General features: G+C 36.1%; 1 protein-coding gene across 2 annotated transcripts in view; it reads left to right on the top strand.

Moving 5' to 3' along the window:
• Positions 1–21,507, top strand: part of necab2 (N-terminal EF-hand calcium binding protein 2) — a 205,973-nt gene extending 184,466 nt beyond the window's left edge. The window contains 4 exon segments of one of the 2 annotated variants that reach the window (NM_001328213.1): positions 5,840–5,952; positions 14,454–14,531; positions 16,956–17,047; positions 19,230–19,936. In NM_001328213.1, the coding sequence (NP_001315142.1) occupies positions 5,840–5,952; positions 14,454–14,531; positions 16,956–17,047; positions 19,230–19,258 (312 nt within the window). In that variant the 3' untranslated portion in view covers positions 19,259–19,936. 2 annotated transcript variants of the gene reach the window in all.
• The last annotated feature ends 538 nt before the right edge of the window (positions 21,508–22,045 follow it).

The following is a 22,045-nucleotide window of genomic DNA, read 5'->3' on the forward strand; positions in this document are numbered from 1 at the left end:
GTTCTCTGCTCTCATAGTGCACATATGTGTGAGTGTGTGCGTGTTTCACAGTCTGATGCATAATGTAGAAGTGGAGCAGTTCAACTCCACATGGGGGTATTTAGGGTTCATTAGTTTAGCTTCCCTTCTGAGCTAAAGAGAAACACACACACACACATATCATACACATACATCCAAAGCACATTCACAACATCGGGGAATGCTAATGCCAAATGACACCCAAATGAGAGATATAAAAATGCACACTAGAAATATTGATTATGCTGTCTTCTATACAAGAGATTTAAAGTTTCTAATAATACAAAGAGTATTTTCCACAGAGCCTGAAGCCTTTTAACAGTTACACAGTGGGTCACATTTGCATCGTCTACCAATCAGTTTAGTTCATGAGTTTGAATGAAGCCCCTAACTGTTATAATAAACACTGGAGACTAATGAAAAACATTAGTGCAGGCAGCCGCAATGTGCAGATGAGCCACATGTAGAAATGCAAAGGAAATTGGATTCTGAATCCTCACGCATTCCTCTAATTATTCCTGTTTGCCCATCAGATCAGGCCTCCAGTGGAGGAGAATGGATAAACCGAAGGATCCTACTTGGGTTTTGTGTAGGTCGGGTAATGTAGTGTTTCTGATTGCATTCTGCTGAGTGCTGGGTGGCATGGAGATCTTGATTAAGTTCAGGGTTTATTACCGGGCTTCTGCTCTTTTATTGCCCTTGCCTTTGGGGGAAAAGATGGCTGTGAAATCGAATGGTCTAATAGTTTTGTTTGGGTTTTATCTTTCCCACCTGCAGAGAAACAACACATGCTCTGTTAAAGATTTGACTACTCAGTTATAACATGCAGCACATACCAAATATACTCTGTAATCTATAAAAAGCATACTCTTTCTCACTATTTTATGTCCTATGCTGCTATGACGTTTGTTGAAGTGCACTTGTGTGGTTGTAATGGAGCATATTACAACATCATTAGCCTTCCTGTAATGTCTTTATTATTTTTCAAGTACTAGTGATGTTTAAAGGAGCAAGGATGTTTTTTATTTTAATTTTTGTTTTGTTTTGCTGAAATATTAATAATAATAATTTCCCAGTGCTGCAGTGGGTGGTGCACGATCACTTCACAGCAAGAAAGTCGCTGGTTTGAGCCCCTGTTAGTTCAGTTGGTGTTTCTGTGTGGAGCTTGCATGTTCTCCCCATGTTTGCATGGGTTTCCTTGGGGTGCTTCAGTTTTCCCCACAAGTCCAAAGAAATGTGGTACAGGTGAATTGAATAAACTAAATTGGCTGTAGTGTACTCTATGTTTGGGAATGAGTGTGTGAACAAGAGTGTATGGGTGTTTTGTTGTGGCTGGAAGGACATCCGCTGCGTAAAATTTGTGCTGGATAAGTTGACGGTTCATTCCACTGTGGCGACCCCTGATTAATAAAGGGACTAAGCCGAAAAGAAAATGAATGAATGAATGAAGTAATAATAATAAATTTTATTATCAGCCCCAAGTATTATGAAGATTTTCTTTTTCTTTTCTACAGAACAAACCACTGTTGTCCAATGACATTCATTAGCCTTTTGATGACATTTTAAGATGAATACTTGTATCTTGCAAAATAGCATCATGGCAAAGACAAAAAAATGTTTTTATTAAAAAGCCTCTATTATGGTTTTTTGAAAGTTACCTTTCATACAGTGTGTAACTCAGCACTAAGTGAATGAAACATCCAGCTGAGGGTTAGATTTGAAAGTGCATGTGTGATTCGAGATTTTAAGATTGAGTGTCTTTTAAATGATTTGTCATTCGTCCAGATCTTTTGCCTGTTCGTATTGATGTAGACATTGAAACAATACCAAATATGAAGTACCGAATCCGGTAAAACGTGAACGCGCCTTTCCCTTCAAACAATAGAGGAGTGAGATTGTGTGTGGGACTGATCATCATTGAAGATCAGTAAATGTTCTGGTGATTATTGAAATAATCTACCCTACATGGATTATTTGTTGGACATTTGTTAAAGGAAGGATCAGAAAAGTCTGTTGATATGGGACTTTGTCAGAGCTTCACAGGAGCTTTATCATTACACAGTTCATGGATCAGTTTCTTCTTCCAGTTCACAAGTGTAAGTATGACTAAAATGGTTGCCTCCTTGTTTTCTGTAGCTTGCAAAATATGTATTTAGTTGTGTTTTGTTACTTGTTATTGTAGCTTGTACTATATCTGGTTAGCTCTTTATATTCTCATATTGTGTCTACAACCACGTTGAAAACGCAACACATGCCGCTTTTATTACTGATTTAAATGTGTTTCTGAGCTCGCGATCCTATGCCATTTGTAGTTCAGCTTTTGTCACTGTGTGGATTAATACTAAATGTGTGTCGTTGTTATTACTTATGGTTAGGAATAGAGCAATATGCTGGTGTGTATTGCATTGCATTAATGCACTCCTGCACTGTGCTCACACATACACTCTGCACTCTGAATACTTCAACAATGTAAATAATTGTGGTGGGTGTTTCTCTCTCTCGCGCTAAATGCAGTCGACCAATCCCAGCAGACTGGGTCATCAGACCAATCAGCACAGATTAGCATCATACAAAGGAGGGGTTTGCGAACAAATGAATTGCTGAACTAATCATATGGGAGTCGTTGGGATAATTAGGTCAAATAAATACATATTATAAGACAATGATAATGTTTGTTGACCTTGCATGCTTATCAGCTTGTTCTTGGAGACCCCTAAAACCAAAATATGACCTTTTATAATGCATAATAGGGGCGCTTTAATACTATTATGTTTGAGAAATATTCTCTAATACTCTCAGTTAAACAGCACTTGGGAAATATTTGAAGATAATTAAAATTTCACAGAAGAACCAAAAATACTCAAATTCTATGTTCATCTGTGTAAGCAATCCCACACTGAATCCGTCAGACTTTTCTCTGATCAAAAGCCTACATAATTTAGCAAAATTCAAAGTTCAAGTTAGCATAACATTATTTTGTGGGGGGGAAAAGACAGAAAACTGTAATATTGTGAAATGCTGTTAAAATGTAACAGTTTCTGGGTTTTTTTAAACTTTATGATGGTTAAACTGAATTGTCACCATCATTGCTCCAGGCTTCAGTGACTTTAAAAATTATTCTAAAATACTGATTTTGTGTTCAAGAAAGATTTATCAGGGTTCATGGAAAACCTGGAAAAGTTTTGGATAAACCTTTTTTTTTTTAGAAAAACCTACAAACTTCTAAAAAAAAAAAAAGTCATTTAGTCATTAGCAGACATTTTTGTCCAAAGCGACTTAGGCTGCGGTCACACGAGAGCTTGTACTTGCAAATTTCTGCGCTGCAAGAAGGGGCGGGGTTAAACAATATGATTAGACATTAATAAAAGTGAGGGATTGCTTCAAATTTTAAATTTCATATTTTAAATTATCTTCTATTGGTATGTAATGTGATTTCACAGGTAAGAATTCACCAAGCTTGAAGTTTGCAATGCAATGAAATGTGAAACTTGTTACATGTGTTTGCGTTTCCTGTCTGCCGCTTTATAATAGAAATAGTTTTACCTACTATTACTAGTTTAACAAACTATTAGGATTATTAAAAAATTGTTTGATAAATGTCAATATATTAGAATGGAGGTTAGTTGTTTTTAATTCTTTTCTTTTCTTGGTCAAAACATGCTCTCACAATATTAGAACTGTGTAAGCATCATCTATTTTGCATAGATGTAAAAATAAATTGAAACTATTGCCTTTTTATAATATGTCGTAATAAATTTAAACGTTTCTTATGATTTACCACGTATAAGTAGACATTACATGAAACAATAGGTCACGAAAATTGACTTGAAAGTCCTGGAATTTTTGTAGTAAAAATGTGTATAAACCCTGATTTATTGTTATGATCACTATCATTTTTTTTTTTAGATTTTAGGAACAGAGACTTTAAAGAGCAGCATTTATTATATTAAATCATTTTAACAGCATTATAAATACCCTTCATGTCATGTTTTTACTGAATAAAAGTATTCCTTTAGTTTAAAACAAACAAAAAAAACATTTTACGACATTATATTATGTACATTTTGAGAATATTTTAGTTAAAATTCGGTAAAAAAAACAACAAACAAACAAACAAACAAAAAAAACATATGGCCATTTTAGACCTTTAGGTTATCATAAAATAAATGCAGATTTTAATCAACACTCCAGGCTCCTCTGGGTCTCAATGTGGAAATATTCAGCCAAGCAATTATTACATTTATACCATATCATTTCTTAGTGTGTCGTGGGGTAATTTTAGTTATTTAATCAAATCTCTCAGACTTAATAAAACTGGTTCAAGATGACAGAACCAATTTAGAAAAGAGTGGGAGGCCTGAGTGACATGTTACACCAGAAAGGTGCAATTATATGTGAAATATCCAAGTCAGAGGCAGTTCACTTTCATTTCCGTTAAGTTGGAAATTGATCCTTCTGAAAATGTTATATTTTTTTTGCAGCATATCTGTTTTGTGTGTGCGTGTGTGTGCGCGCGCGCGCGTGTGTGTGTGTATGTGTGTGTGTGTGTGTGTGTGTGTGTGTGTTTGTCACAAAGCAGGCCATGTGATTTGCCCCGTACTTCATTTCGTAGCCAACTGCACTCCCACAATTCTACTTCATTTACATTACACTGGGAATTAATTAGTTGCTCAGGCAATTATCCAAAAGAGTTGCTGTATTGATTTTTCTCTTAAGTATGTACCATATTTATTTTTCCTTCTCCTAAAGGGGTAACTATATATTCATATCTTACATAAGCCTTCATCTACATTAAATATCGTGACTCAGAGTAAATGAGGGCCAAAGCTTTTAAAGCAGTTGAAGCAGGTTTGCAGTGTATTCCAACAACAAGGTTCCAGCAACAAGCAATTTGTCTGTCCTCGCCAGACACAACACTACAGAAACATTTAAATACCACAGAAGTTCATTCAGAAGTGCAGAATAGTGCACTAGTGTAAGTTTATAATCTAGTTAATGAATATTAAACTTTATTAACATTAAAAGTACACACTCAGTGACTATCTGAGATATTATCTGACATAAACTTACTGCTGCTACATTCTGTATGACAGTAAATTTAGCATTAAATGGTATTTAAAGTCAATCTGCTAACTTTTGAAACAAAAAAAAAAACACATAATCAGCATCTGACGTGATTATTGTCGTAGTACTTCATGCAGCCTGATCTCACAAAGAAACGTAACTACTTTACATATTATCAGAAATATTATGTAATTATTTATGTATTATAAATTATTTAATTTGCTTGTGCTTATCCTTGATTCTTAAACATAAAACAGTTGTAAATACATTATAGTTTGTATCATTGATTACGGCACTATTCAACCGGTTGTGTGCACTCCAGACCAGATATTCATGAAAAAACTCATGACCATTTGACAAGGCTGTGGACTATATTGTAAATAATGTTTAGTTTCATTGCACTGAATGATCCCTTCACTTCCCAAGACCCCAGCTTATTACTAGGAGCTGCCGGTTTTCATTTTGTTTTGCCTTTATATACAAAATGTTTCTGTATATGTGCTATTAGCTACTGTCTTACATTATATGAGACACCAAGGACCACAGTTTCAGCAAAACAAAACAAAAAATCATTTTTTTAATGCTCGACTGAAGAAAGAACAATCTCTTTTATAAAGTTCAAAGTATTTGTAAACTTTGCCTGCATTTTAATCAAAAGATATCCCCATCGGCCACAGACTTTCAGGTTTTTCATTAGGAATTCAGACTGCTGCAAACTAATCTGCCCATTTCCCTCTCTCTTTTTCTCTGTCTTCAGTCCCTGTACCTGATCCGTCAGGAGATGAAAGTTTCCCAGAAGCAGTTGGGTGATTTCTGTGAGGCCCTGAAACAATACCTGAAGAATGTGTCTGCTCAGAGAGACTGTTTCCAGTGAGTTCACTTCTCATCATTCTCTTACTTTGACCCTCAACTGAGTGTTTTTTTATAGGAAGACTCCACTGTTTTCTATTTGATTCTTTTTTAAATAGACTAATTTTACAATTTCACTCCTCCAGAGTTAAACAGGAATGTTTTACCATATATTTAATCCATTTAGCTGATTTCTGTGTCTGGAGATCAGACTTTAGCTTAGCTTAGCATAGATCATTGAATTGGATTAGACCATTAGCATTAGGGTTGGCCATCGTCCATCGCACATTGGACAGTTTATCAAGGATGTACTGCGGGATTGTGTCTCACTATAATTGTTAAACGTGATATTTAATTAATGATATTACTTTTGAATCTATCAGATAAAGTGTCAAAGCGTCAGTACACTACTTCAATCTTTCACTTTTGAGCTTGTACTTAGTATTTTTAAGTAATTTTAATGAAAACCTCAGATACTGTTGGTTGCGCACCTTTTTTACCAACCAGGTTTGTCAACGTCATTATAACAAGACAGATCACTCTGCCTATTCATGCCAGAGTCCAGCGGAAAAAGTGATTGACGTGGTTATCTGTGTGTAACATATCTTCATTTATTTATGATTTTATTATGGGTAAAACAAAGACGATGCGGGTCAGGTAGTTGAAACATTAGGCTACAAATAATTAATTTGTTATGAATTAGTTAATTGTTTATAAATAATTAGTTCACCACCGCCTATGATGCAAAATTGTATGATGAATGATGCCAAATTGGTCGACCTTACACAAACCCTGATTAGCATCTCTCTCAGAAAGGACAAATAAGTTTCAATAATTTTCCTTGGAGTCAAACTTTAAATCGGAAAAAATTATCAAAACTATTTTGTTATTTTTGAGTGTGATGCTAATGGTCTAATCTGATTCAGTTATCAATGCTAAGCTAAGTTAAACATGCTCTGGCCAGACCTGGACATCAGGTGAAAGGTCAAGAAAAATAATCAGACTAAGTTGTAAAATGAGGCTATTTTTATTTTTTTTTAAGTGCAGTGTTTTTTAATTCCCTACTTTATACTAGTCTCTCATTGCTTCTTATTGCATTTATAAATCAATACAAAGTTTGTGCTTCTGTGCTGTCGAATTAAAGTGTTTTCAGGTAGTTCTTTATTAGTTTGAATGTGTCTGTTGCAGGGTAGCAGTAATGATAGAGTAATGCATTTCTTACGGAATGAACCTGTGTTTCTCTTCTAAATGCTTGTGCTTCAACAATGCGTATGCATCTCTGATGTGGTGGAAAATGATACGGTGTCGTTTTGCCTCCTGTGGATAAAGATGGCAGACAAGCAGAGGGGAATGTTGTTATTCTAGTTCATGAATTAATGATGAAACTGGCTGAACAATTGCTGTTTTTTCTACACTATTAATACATTGTGTTTGCAAAGCCCTAAAAGATCATAGAATAGTTTGCACATAAAGCTACTGTTTTACTGCCATAATTGCACCTAGTACATTAAGAGAAAATTGAAGAAATTGAGATTATTAATCTGTTTTTAAAACTACAATGCTAATACTAATTTGGTCAGTACATTTTAAATACTAAACTGGGGTGCATTTCCCAAACAACGACGTTACATACTCTTCTAAAACATTAAATCACTTAGAAAAGCTAGCACGTATTCTAATATCATATATAAATCATATAAATAAATAAATAAGGAGGCTATTTTTTAAGAAATAAAAATTTAATATTTATTATTTATTAGGAAATGAAAAAAACATACTTTAATAATAATATTAATGATGATGATTATTATTATTACTAGTATCATTATCATTTAGTACGATATTGTGTTTTTTTTGTTTGTTTTTTGAAAGTCTACTTTTACAATTTGACACATGCAAACCACTGCAGAAATGTTCTAACCAGCAGGCCCATGACATATACAATACAGATAACCCACTAAAAATTAAAAGCATTAACGTAGGCTATGCTATGTTTTTTTTTTTTTCCAAGCTTTGAAGATGCAACATAAATTCTGCTTTTAGGTATAATAATAGGTCACCTATAGCTTTCATCATGAGGCTGTGTTCAAAATGACATCAATGATTTCAAAGCGCACTGCGAAGGGAGCGCAATTGTAAACATGAAGATCTCATACCAGGTGACGTAATGGCGCAGTAGGTAGTGCTGTCGCCTCACAGCAAGAAAGACGCTGGGTCACTAGTTTGAGCCTCGGCTCAGTTGGCGTTTCTGTGTGAAGTTTGCATGTTCTCCCTGCGTTCGCGCGGGTTTCCTCAGGGTGCTCCGGTTTCCCCCACAGTCCAAAGACATGCGGTACAGGTGAATTGAGTAGGCTAAATTGTCCGTAGTGTATAAGTGTGTGTGAATGAGTGTGTGGATGTTTCCCAGTGATGGGTTGTGGCTGGAAGTGCATCCGCTGCGTAAAAATGTGTTGGATAAGTTGGTGGTTCATTCCACTGTGGCGACCCCGGATTAATTAAGGGGCTAACCCGTCAAGAAAATGAATGAAGATCTCATACCCCAGGTCAGTCTTTAATTCATTCATTCAATCATTCATTCATTCATATACTGTAAGTATTTAGATTGTGAAAATAATGGATTGCATTTAAAAAAATATCTAAATTAACAGGCTAATATTTTGACTTCAACTGTATGTCTTTGCTAAACTAATGTCTAATTACTAACTTCTTTTGTCCTTGCCATTATGATTACATGCATGATACTAGCATTCAGCTTAAAGTGACATCTAAAGGCTTCACTAAGGCCATACTCACACTAGATACAGTTGCCTCTAACCGGGCCAAAGCATGCTTGTCCCCCCTCCTGTCTCCCCCGACGGCCCGCGCTCACACCACAAACGGGCTTCGGCACGCTTACTTCATCGCTGCTGCGCTGTTCAGTGAGAAGCGCTCTCTCACTCAGCAGCACAGTGGAGATTTCTCTAGTTATATCGTTTCAGTCGTTTGATATGCCGTCAAATATTTCGCCAAACAGTCCTTAGGGTTGCGGGGACACACAGTCAGATATTTCGCCGAACAGATCCGCCACTTTTGGCGCTCATAAACAATCATAAAGCTTTCGTGCTGCAGGAATGAGGAGGTCTGCTGAAGCCGCGCAGCTGTGGTGCAGTGAGGGGTTTGCGTCTTAAATAAACTATGGCAGTTTGCGTTCACTGAACAGTAAGAATTATTAATAAATCCATATGAAACTTAAAAGTCACGTCTCGCTTTCAGTTTCGGGCTTTGGCGCGTTTTGCACTCACACACAAGTGTACTGCGCCAAAGCCCAAGTAAACCGGGCTCAGGCACACCTCTTCCAGCCGAGCCAGGGCCGGCCAAGTGAACCGTGCTTGAGCCCGATTAAGCGCACTCACACTTCTCAAACGATCCGGGAAACGGGCCTGGACCCAGCCGAGGCTCAAACCAGTGACCTTCTTGCTGTGAGGCGACAGTGCTAACCACTGCGACACAGTGTTGCCCAACAAGAACTAACAATATTTAATTTTCAATAACATTAACTAACATTTACAACGATGAATAAAAAGTGCAATCAATGTATTACTAATAGCTTGTTCATGGTAGTAAATACATCAACATTGTTTTAAAGTGTTACCTACGTTTTGTAAGCATTGGCATGTCACAATTGGCATACAAATATGTTTTATATATGTATTTTTGTTCAGTCAAGCGAAAAGAAATAGGACTTTCTCAAGAAGAATAAAAAAAAGAAAAATAATAAGAAAAAGTTGTTAAAAGTGTTCATATACATTTCAAAATAAAATCACAGGATTTATAAAAGTAAATCTTGCAAAATTATTATATTTACTGTATTTATCAAACAAATGTGACCATGGTGACCATAAGAGACATTCATTCATTTTCTTGTCGGCTTAGTTCCTTTACTAATCCGGGGTCACCACAGCGGAATGAACCGCCAACTTATCCAGCAAGTTTTTACGCAGCGGATGCCCTTCCAGCCGCAACCCATCTCTAGGAATCATCCACACACACACTCATACACTATGGACAATATAGTCTACCCAATTTACCTGTACCGCATGTCTTTGGACTGTGGGGGAATCCGGAGCACCCGGAGGAAACCCACGCGAACGCAGGGAGAACATGCAAACTCCACACAGAAACGCCAACTGAACCGAGGTTCGAACCAGCAACCCAGCGACCTTCTTGGTGTGAGGCGACAGCACTATCTACTGCGCCACTGCCTCGCCCTCATAAGAGACATTTGTTTTTCAAAAATTTAAATGTAAATATTTAGTCAAATAATATTTACTGTCATCATGGCAAAGATAAAATAAATCAGTTATTAGAAATGAGTTATTAAAACTATTATGTTTAGAAATGTATTGAACAAAATCTTCTCTCTGTTACACAGAAATTGGGGGGGGGAGAAACAAACGGGGTCTAATAATTCAGGGGGGCTAATAATTCAGACTTCAGACTGTTTATTCAGAATAAGCATGAGTAAGTAATATGAAACATTCACATATCTTTTGTGACTTCCTTATTTGTGATGTAGAATGCAGGGAAAGCGGCTGCATAGAGAGACACTGCAGCGCTGCTGAAGATTGTGGGTGTTTAACAGGCTTTGATGGATAATTATGAATTTGTAGCATTTTCTGTTGTTTTAAGTACATCCTTGTTTACCTTCTTGCTACAACATATCGTAGACACTATGCATGTAATAGATCATATTTTTTTACAGGTTGTGGCCCACAATCCACAGCTTCTGCTTGTTGAAGCTGCTCCTTCTTTGAGGCTTTGAGGAGTGTTTAGCTGAATCCAGCACTGAAACTAGGAAATATTTTGGAAGTTGTCCTTTGTCTAATGCTATATATATATATATATATATATATATATATATATATATATATATATATATATATATATATATATATATATTTTTTTTTTTTTTTTTTTCATTCTCTGAAACATAATTAAAAAATAACTGTGAGCACTTCTCTCTTTCTGTCTTGTCCTTTGGAAGCCCAAATACAGAAACTGAAGAAGCTCTTTGAAAAGGTTAGCGTTTGGGCGGCATTTTAGCTTTCTCTGCTATAACTATACAGTGCCTCTGGCCACGCCTCATTGCTGCGTGGAGTGTATGCACATGATGAATGCACATAACCTGAAGCTCTTGTGATCTCACTAGCCCGGATGTAATTTTTTTCAGTCCCCATAATTCATTCCCAGTGCTCTGTACAAGCCAATGTCTTCCTTTGCATTGAACTTTGAGTGTTACATTCAGAGATGTTGTTTATGTTCACACAGCTTCATTACATGTTTAAAATATGATATCGAAGTGGACAACCCCTTTAAAACTAACCTAACAGAGCCCAAACTTTTGAACAGTTGCTTCACTTTCACAATTTTGGTCAGGCCACGACTGAGAGCATTTTTCTTCCCCACGGCATGAAATATTAATGTAAAAGCAGTGAGTAAAATAGGTCCTTTGTAGTGTTTTCAAGGAGAGGCCTTTGTATGGCAGCATTTTGTACTGCCATCATGATTCACATCAGACTAGTGAATAATTGATCAGTGAGAACATCTGCAAGCCTCCGCAAAGACCCCAAAACTGTCATCTCTAGCCACTCTTTTATCTGCCTTATTTCTGTCAGCCTTCCTCCTCTATTACTCCATTATCACCGTCTGTCTGTCTGTCAGATATTTCTTTTAGATTCTGAAAAATGATTAAGATGTTCTTTCTACTGCTCATTTGAATCAGAAAAATGCATAACTCATTGTTTGTTTGCTATGTGGGAACATTAATAATCTGGTACAGTTAATGTAAAATCTAAATTGAACCTGTTTTCTTGCTCAATGCACATTCTGTGAAAGATTTATTAGTGAATAAAGCAATTGTTTGGCTTTATCATCTTTAACCTAAATTAACCTCAGCTTTAACGTAAATTAGAAATGCTCTTACTCTCAAACAACTTTTCCTGTTGGACTTAATTTAGTAACAACGATATACATATGATTATTGTTTAATTTTGAGTAGTTTTTTTTTATTATTCTATATTTAAATTGTTTAGTTGGTTTGTTTTAAGATTTAGTTTGTTTACTTTTTATCACTTTTAAGATTTTAAAGTTTTAATTACTTTTTTGTTTTGTATTTATTTTTTAGTTCATTTTGCACTTCAATTTCAACTAAACTAAAATGACAAATGTTGCATTGAAGACTTTAGATAGTTGAACACACTCACCGGCCACTTTATAAGTTACACCATACTAGTACAAAGTGGTTACACGGTTAATTCTTCGTGGTTTAGATTCAACAATGTATTGGAGATATTCTTCAGAGATTTTGGTCCATATTGACATGATAGCATCACACAGTTGCTGCAGATTTGTCAGCTGCACATCCATGATGCGAATCTCCCATTCCACCACATCCCAAAGGTGCTTTATTGGATTGAGTTCTGGTGACTGTGTGGCCATTTGAGTACAGTGAACTCATTGTCATGTTCAAGAGACCAGTCTGAGATGATTTGTGCTTCATGACATGAGGTGTTATGCTGTTGGAGGTAGCCTTTAGAAGATGGGTACACTGTGGTCATAAAGGGATGGACATGCAAGAATACCCAGGCTGTGACGTTGACATGATGCTCAATTAGTACTAATGGGCCTAAAGTGTGCCAAGAAAATATCCCCCACACCATTACACCACCACCAGCAGCCTGAACTGTTGATGCAAGGCAGGATGGATCCATACATTTATGTTGTTGATGCCCCTACCATCTGAATGTCGCAGCAGAAATCGAGACTCATCAGACCAGGCAATGTTTTTCCAATCTTCTAGTGTCTAATTTTGGTGAGCCTGTGCCAATTGTAGCCTCAGTTTCCTGTTCTTGGCTGACAGGAGCGGCACCTAGTGTGGTCTTCTGCTGATGTAGCTCATTCGCCTCAAGGTTCAATGTGTTGTGCGTTCAGAGATGCTTATCTGCAAACCTCGATTGTAACGAGTTTTGAGTTTCTGTTAGATTTCGATCAGCTCAAACCAATCTGGCTATTCTTCTATGACCTCTGGCATCAACAGGGTATTTGCGCCCACAGAATTGCCGCTCACTGGATATTTTGTCTTTTTCGCCCATTCTCTGTAAACCCTAGAGATGATTGTGCATGAAAATCCCAGTAGATCAACAGTTTCTGAAATACTTAGACCAGCCTATCTGGCACCAACAACCATGCCACATTCAAAGTCACTTACTGTAAATCACTTTTTTTCCCCATTCTGATGCTCAGTTTGAACTGCAGCTGAGCATCATGACCATGTCTACATGCCTAAATGCATTGAGTTGCTGCTGTGTGAGTGAGCTGATAAAAATTTGTGTTAACAAGTATTTGGACAGCTGTACCATTTGGCCAGTGAGTGTATATTTCATGTTTTGTGTTTTATTTCAAAAATACATTTTAGTTTTTAGAGAGTGCTTACAAAACAATTTACCAGATTTATTTTATATTTTATTTTATTTTATTTATCGTTGGGGGAAAAATGGGGGAAAAAGGTTTGCGTTTTTTAGTTCAATAGACCATTTTAATGTGGACATGTCATTGGCCCATAAACATTTCCTGCTTTTTATCAAACTAATTCATAACTGTAGTAAGAGGCAATTCAATCATAACTTAATGTTATGTGTAGTGTAGTCACAAAATAATAATGGTGGACAGCAGGATCATGTGTGCACAGGTGCTTAGTGTTTCTATCTAAAAAGTGTTTCTTCTAAAAGTGACATCGCCATCTACTGGCCTGGCATACAGAATACGGCATTTCATTTTCCTGAATCTGTATATACAGGGATTAATTTAAAAACATAGTTGTCAGTCAAACAGCTCACATTGAGTCTCAATTCATGTAGGTAACACCCACTTTTTTACCACACAAATAACTGTTGTTGTTTTTTTCCTCATGGAAAATCATGTCTCACTTAAATCTATCAAATTACACAAGTGAAATGCTCTGCTAAAAACCATCAACGCTGACATGAAACATCAGCATGTGCTTTAGGTGTGATATGCCAAGTTTACTAGCAAGCAATCGACTCAAATTTAAGTACAGCTTGAATCATTTCCATATCCAGAAAGTGCTAAAAAGCTGTGTTGCGAGTTTTGCTGCTTCTAGTAAGAGTTTGAGGAGTCTTTGGGGTTGTTAGAACTAGCTTGTGTTTAGATGTCTGTTGATGTATTGAGCTAATGCTAATCGTTGCTGTTTTACTGCCTGAAGGGCTGCAGCTGTAGCGCAGCAGGAATATGAGGACGCACTGCCATCAAGTGGAGGCTCAAACACTACAGTGGAGGATTGTGCCTCTGTTTACAGTTTCTGTAGAATGAGAGTAATTGCCCTCTAATTGAAGACATTTATACCCGTTTTCTTTGTCGACACTGTTTCTACAAGATTAATTAGTGTTTTTCATCAGCCTGCTAAATCAATGTGAAATGTGTGAGAATGAAAGTGTTTTTTACAGTTGTTCTTCTTCTTTCTCCAGTGTGACGGCTGTCAGGCTGCCTGATGGCCTTTCCTTTGTGGTGTATGAGTTCTGGGATGGAGAGGAGGAGTGGAAGAGGTAAAATATTTTTTTTCTGTGTGTCTTTCAGTGTTTGGTATGTTCAATGGGATTTTTGTCTCTCAACTCTCTCTCATCAACTTGATTACCATGATCGTAGTTATTTTGAGACAAAAATAAGTTGGTATGTGTTCCTAACATGTTTGTTTTTCTTTTTTCTGTTGAGCACAAAGAAAGATATATTGAGGAATATTAGGAAAAAACACCCAATGACTTCCATAGTAATGTTTATTCCTAGTATGTATGTCAGGGTTTATTTTTCCAACATTCTTTAGAATATCTTGCTTTGTGTTCAACAAAAAAGATTCATAAAAGTTTAGAATAACCTGAGTGAGAGTCAAAGTTAATTTTTTGTGAGCGATCTCTTTAACTCTTAGGGCCCTATCATACACCCGGTGCAATAAGGCGCAAGATGTGTTTGGCACGATATGTTGCTATTTTCAGACCAGCTAAATAGCAATTTTCACGTTTTGCGCCATGTTGTTTAAATAGCAAATCAATTTGCGCCACTTTGTGGACTCATGGGTGTGCTGGTCTATAAAACAGGTGTGTTAAGGCACATTGTTAGTGTGTTGCTATTTTGAAGAACTGAAAAAGACTGTGCCATTGACCAACTAAAAGCTTGTCTAAAGTCCAGCATAGAGCGTGTTAATTATGCGCCTATGCAGGTCTAAACGATTACACATTGTTTAATACACACAGGATGTACAGCAATACACAAATATCTTTACATATAAAATACATTAAGGATTTAATTGTTACAAAAATTATTATTTTTTACATAAATATTAAAACCACTGCCTTCTGCACCCCAGGGGAGGATTTTTCAGTTTATCCATGACAATTTGCATTCTTGTTATAATGTTATTATGATTAGCATTATTATTTATTATATGCATTTTTATATTTGTTTTAATAAAAACAAGTTTAGATTTGTCCACCTGTTGGGTTTTGGAGACGTACGCGTCACTATTTGAGGCATAAGAATAGGAAGTGTGTTTGGATATGACCTTGACCACACTTCGTTATTATTGTTCATTTATAAGCTTGCTGGAAATTAAAACTGAATTCACAAATAGTGTTGAAACAAAATGTTGCTCTTAAATTAAATATGTAGGCTAATGGTATAGGCTCAGTGGAGTGCATTTAACACTGTTTCCTTACTTTATGAAAGTAAAGGAGTAAACTAGATTCATGTAAAATAAAAAGGCAGAATGGAGGAGGCTCAGTCTTTATCCTTGTGCTACAGACGCTCTGTTTAACTGTTTTTTGGCTAATGAAGCATTCAGTTTTTCCTTTTACATATTTCGCCATGTAAATAGCAAATGCACCATGGCGTGACGCAACTGACTCTTGAAGGGAATGGGAGATGAGACTCTGATTGGTTTAATGCACATTATGCTCAAAACACACCGATAACTCATTAAGAGAATAAGCACAACACTGTTAGACCATGCACCAAGTGCAGAGCGAATTTTTCTATCCATTAAATATCCTTTAAAAGTGCATTCAGACACGCGCTTAATGCTTTTGCACCATGCGCTTTAGATTTTGTGCCTAGATCATTAAAATGGAGCTCTTAAAGTCCATGTGACCCAGAATTTGTTAAGACTTTTATTTATGTATGTTGATGTACTTCCAACTGAAACTGGATATTAAGTAGAGGGTGAAGTTTTCTTATTGCACATCATCCCCTTGTAGAAACCCCTTGTAGGGGTGTGATTAAAAAAATATCAAACTGACATCAACAGAGAACCGTCACTCCTAATGTGGAAGCAACATGTCAGATTTTGAATGAAGATTAACAAAACTAAACTAAACTAAACTAAACTAAAAATCTGTGAATTAACTTGCAAAATGATTGACTACAGTAATTTTGCAATTATTAGAGTAGACTATTAGAGTAGACTTTCTGCTAGCACTTTATTTTGATACTCCTTCAAAACATTAAATACAAGTAACTTTGCAAGTACAGTCCAGGGCAAGTAAAGTTATAGTTTACTATAATTATTGATATTTGTGATTAACATATTCAATTTCATCTCATTAGGCCACTTTTTTGTCAAGACTTTCCCTTAAATTTTATCATGCTTTACATTATTTTTAAGACCATCTTTGTGATATTATGTTATGGAATGAACAAACACATTAACATAGTTTACTACTTTTTAAGTATGAAGCTTAAGACATTTTATTTAAAAAAAAAAAAAGGTCATGTTATTGTTGAAAATTGCATCTTAAAACCAGAAGTAAATGGGGCGCTAGTTGACTAGAAGATACAAAGTCAACAGAATTTATAAATGGTATAGTTCTGTTCAGAATCTATTTAGCTGCAAAGTCACATGTACAGTATTTTATTGATGCGGCTTTGCATCTGAAGACTGATTATAATGCTGGAACTGTGTTGCTTGATTTCCCTCTCAGGCATCTTCTGACTGCAGCCTGCAAGGCGTTCCAGCATGTGAAAGTGGATACTCTGTGTCAGCCTGAGGCGGTGTCCACTGTCGCTGTGCCCGGTGTGTTCTTCTGTCTGCTATAGAGGCTGCTGTGGGCATTAGAGCCAAACCAGTCTTTGATGCTGCTTGTTTTGCATGTATTGTGTAGTCTAGAGGAGGGATGTCCTTACATTTCACAGCTATTATGAATTCCTACTTGCCCTGCAGGATTACTCTCATTTTCAGCATGTCTGTCCTCTGACAGTCTCTGCATTAGGAGCTTCTGTAATGCAAACACTCTCGCGCTCATTCCAGCTCTATTACAAAATAGAAATACTGAAAGAAAGCAAAAAACACTCAAGAGCCTGCATACATTTGAAGTCAGAATTATTAGCCCCACTTTGATTTTTTTCTTTTTCTTTTTTAGATATTTCCCAAATGATGTTTAACAGAGCAAGGAAGTGTTCACAGCATGTCTGATAATATTTTTTCTTCTGGAGAAAGTCTTATTTGTTTTATTTCGGCTAGAATAAAAGTAGTTTTTTTTTTTTAAGGTCAAAATTATTAGCCCCTTTAAGCAAACATTTTTTGATAGTCTACAAAACAAACTATCATTATACAATAACTTAAATTACCCGAACCTGACTAGTTAACATAATTAACCTAGTTAAGCCTTTAAATGTCACTTCAAGCTGTATAGAAGTGTCTTGAAAAATATCTAGCCAAATAGTATTTACTATCATGGTGGCAAAGATAAAATAAATCAGTTATTAGAAATTAGTTATTAAAACTATCATGTTTAGAAATGTGTTGAAAAAAAATTGTCTCTCCGTTAAACAGAAATTGGGGAGAAAATAAACAGGGGGGCTAATAATTCTGACTTCAACTGTAGTTGTAAAAAGGACATATATACTTAAATAGGCACACAAATGGTGCTGAGCAGTAATTTGTAATTAAATTGTAGCATATTTGACATTTTATTCTGTCATTTAGACAATGGCAGATAAAAATTTGTAAGTTACTAATTTTTCCTAATTCTAGATATCACTTTTTCATTTAAAAATACAAAATATGTTACAATTTGTATGCATTTGGACAGTTATGTACACAATGGCAAACTATTTAGTTGTTTATTGATTTTTACTAATTGTAGATATCTCTTTTTAATTAAAAATACAATAAAATTGGCCTTTTTTTATACAGTGAGAAAGTTATGTACACAGTGCCAGGCTATTTTGTCGTTTACGGATTTAATTTTTTTTCTAGGTGTTACGATGTTACGCTTTGAATAAAAAAAAATAGAATAGAAATGCCATAATTTCAGCATTTTAAAAACAAGTTTAATATAATAGATTACAATAAATATTTTTATACAAGTGCATATGCATTTACATTAAATATGCTTATATTCGTTATTTAAAGTAATAATGTTGAAGTTGTGTAGTTTAGAACTACTGTTACTAAAAACTAAAATTGATATGATCTAAAGACCCTTTTCACAAGACTGTTATGATGTGTTTAACGATCATCATAATCTTAAATCCTTGAATCCTTTTAAATATTTAGATTAAAAAAACGTTTATACATTAATATGCATTTATGAATATTTTATATAATCTTTGTGTCAAATTACAAAAAACTCAGTCTCACGCAATTTTTTCTTTTTCTGAAAGTCTTGATAACACCATTGTTGAGTTTTTCTTTTATTATTTCAGCTAATAGAACTATAAAAAAATATTATTTGTACTCTCACTGCGCTCTACGTTTACCTAACCATGATGCCTTATGGAAATGTGAAAAAGGTCCATTATTAAAACTTATTAAAATTATTTGTTTACATACTGTTATATATAATTAACACTATAATTATTTATAATGAATTTATTATAAATAGTTGACCTTAAAATATGTGTGTGTATAAATCTATGTCTGTGTGTCTATGTGCAAGTGGCTGCCTGTGCTGAGTGTGCTTTTAGTAAGTGCATTGATTCTCTTTCAAATGTTTCATTACACGTTCCAGGGCTAACCAAATCTATCTGTATGTCTCTCTGAATGTGAAGCGATCAGAGCAGCCTACAGTTTACAGTGCTTTGCATAACCGCAAAACCATAAGCTTGTCTAGAATGTGTTTACAGAAATTTGTCAACCGCTATACAAAGAATTTTACTGTCTTTCATTACTTTAATAATGACACTGACTCTCTCTCTCTCTCTCTCTCTCTCTCTCTCTCTCTCACTCTCTCTCACTCTTTTACTCTTTCTAGCCGCCTGGTGCAGCCTGAACAGGGACTGAGAAGTGTGCCAGTCTGCGGGTGGGACGTCCCGCTTATTGCCTGAAACCCCTCTCTTCTTCTCTCTATCTTTCTGTCACAGTCTCTGCTTTCTTACCTCCTCTTTCTCTCTGCTCCCCCACTCCGTCTCCTCTTTTGTAATTACTTGTTTACACAGTATCCATTTGATATTGAGCCAAAAGTAGTGTCTCCAGACACAGTTCCCTCTTCACATCCACTGCAACATACAGAAACCCACATCAAAACTCCCACCGCATTCGGGAAGCTCACTTTTGCACCTAAAACATCACCTTACATGAACAGTCTCTACTAACCAAAAGAGGCCGATTAATATTTCATCCCAATTCAAGCACGCATCCGCTGCTTTGCAGACAGTTCCCTGCGGTACAACTTCTGAGAAGACAAAAACTGTGCAGCAAAGTATTTCTAAAGCTGTCCATGGACACTAGCATTTCTGTAAAGGCTGTTTAATACTAGGTATAGGTTGGTCTATTAAGTACTTTGGACTGTATCTTCATGAATTGTTTGTGTAACGCACTGAGCCATGTAGAAAGACTGGTGCTTCTGTCAAAACCGTGAGCATGACCAATACTGCCAGTCAAGGGGCCTACATTTACAACACATCCAAATCAACATCCGCTCCAAAAAGCACAATGTTCCTGAACGAGGAATGAAATGCTTGTATAAATGAGATTCGCTGACGAAGAGAACATCATTTTATGTTGATCACTCTTGAGAGGGAATATATAGATGTGGGACGAGTGCTTAAATTAAAAGAGTGGCATTGACTTAAAGGGATAGTTCATCCAAAAATGTATTTTACACTATTTACTCGTCCTGAGTAGTAGATATTTTGAAGAAAGATCCAGTAGATATATACACTAGAAATTGCATATGGACCCTGTGCATGCGTCAATAGTGCCGCCAAATTTGTACAGTGCTCTCAGGACAAAAGTCATTCAACCGCACTAGTTAAGACCAAAGCCAATCTGATGATGCTGGACTTTTGTGCTGCAAACAGGTTTAGTAACGAGCAAAGAAAGAAAACAAAGCATAAAGGCAGAACATTTCATAGATAAGATTTTGTTTTGTATGTTACGAACTTTTGTGCTAAACAAGTCACGTTATTGATGATTATACAGTCACTTACTGCACAGAACATAAGCGCAAAGTAGCACCAACTCACACTAAATTCTAGGCGTATAATGAATAAAATCAGCAGACAATGTAAAAGAAATATGACAACCAGATGCTGCGGTGCCAGAAACTTGTAATTTTGTCGGCTAAGTGAAGTAACAGCTAATTTAGTAAGTAACTTATAAGGGTGCCTGATACCATAACAGTGCCTGCACCTCAGTGTCCACCCTAAATTATTGAATATTACAAATGTTATATAGCATTTAGATCATAAAGTTGGATATGCACATTAAGACGCAAGGATATTGATGGTTCACATGAGTCGTTTATAACGGAGATTCATTTTAGAGCCCTGCATTTGACCCCCCGAGTACGACTTATTTATGCCCATAGGACTGGGTTTCAGGCCAATTTTCACGTCATTGCTAGCACGCATATCGGGCTTCAAGCCTGCTTTAGAATTATTTTATTTATTTTTTTTAAGTTTAATGAGATCTAATGCGTGCGGTCCGGAAGCGCCAGTGATGCCTTGCACATAGAGATTTCCAGCCACGTGCAATGGAGAAAATAAAGAGGAAAAACTTTAAACTGTGAAAAACACTAGAGGAAAGGCAAACTTCTGGACAACTTTTAAATAGTGACAACTTAAAATGAGCCAACTGGTTTTGCACAAAGCACAACTTCAAGTAAAATTGAGTGAACTCACTGTGGACAACATCCTACTTGGATATCGATCAATTAATTCGGTGGGTGGGGAATCCGCACTTCTACGTCAAGTTGTGGTTAGCCTTAAAATGGGAGGGTTTGGGTCCTATTTTAACTTCAGGAAATTTAAAAACAGAGAGACTTATTGTCTTTATATCACCCTTTATAATATGACTGTGGACACGCTATACCTACACACAGTTCTGTCCAAACAGCTTACAAAAGATGATTTTCATCTTACAGTAGGTGTCCTATAACTAAATCTAACATTTAAAAAACAAACAAAAATTATTCTGATAAAAAAAAAAAAAGAAACAAAAAAAAACATAAATTTTCTATCAAATACAAATCTGGTGTATTTTAATGGCTGTAACAGTATGAGCAGGACAAAAAAAAAAAAAAGAAACAAGCTTCGGGTCAGACTCGGGCCAAAAACTTGATGAACTTAATGAGATGTTGAACAAGGGCCAGGCTACAGCCTGTGCATCTCAGTCCAGGGCTGGGCTAGGGCTTAGATTTAAGGGCCGGGCTAGGGCTTAAGATTTAGCGCCCGTGCAGGGCTCTAATTCATTCACAAATGAATTGCTCTCTCCATTAGAAATAGAAGTGAAACCAGGAGAGGGGCTGTGTTTCAGGACATAGATCAGATCAAATATAAGAGGGAGGGAGATAATACATTTCCACACAAACACATGCTCTTTGTTGGCAATGCCGGCAGTTCACTTATCCGTCAGTGAAGAAAAGTGATTACAGTTATTATTTATAATTTATTAAGAATTATAATTTTCATAGTAAAAAAATTGCATACTGACCACCAGGAAAACTCCTGATCTTAGATATATGTGTGAATGTTTATATATCTATGGCTCTGGATGGCCAGTCTTCCTCTACACCTTGGTCCCACATTCATTTCTAAGGAGCGCTACCCTGTACTAAAATGGCGGCTC

Source organism: Danio rerio, chromosome 18 (genome assembly GCF_052040795.2).
Source record: "Danio rerio strain M-AB ecotype USA chromosome 18, GRCz13ab, whole genome shotgun sequence".
In the NCBI taxonomy this organism is placed as follows: Eukaryota; Metazoa; Chordata; class Actinopteri; order Cypriniformes; family Danionidae; genus Danio; species Danio rerio.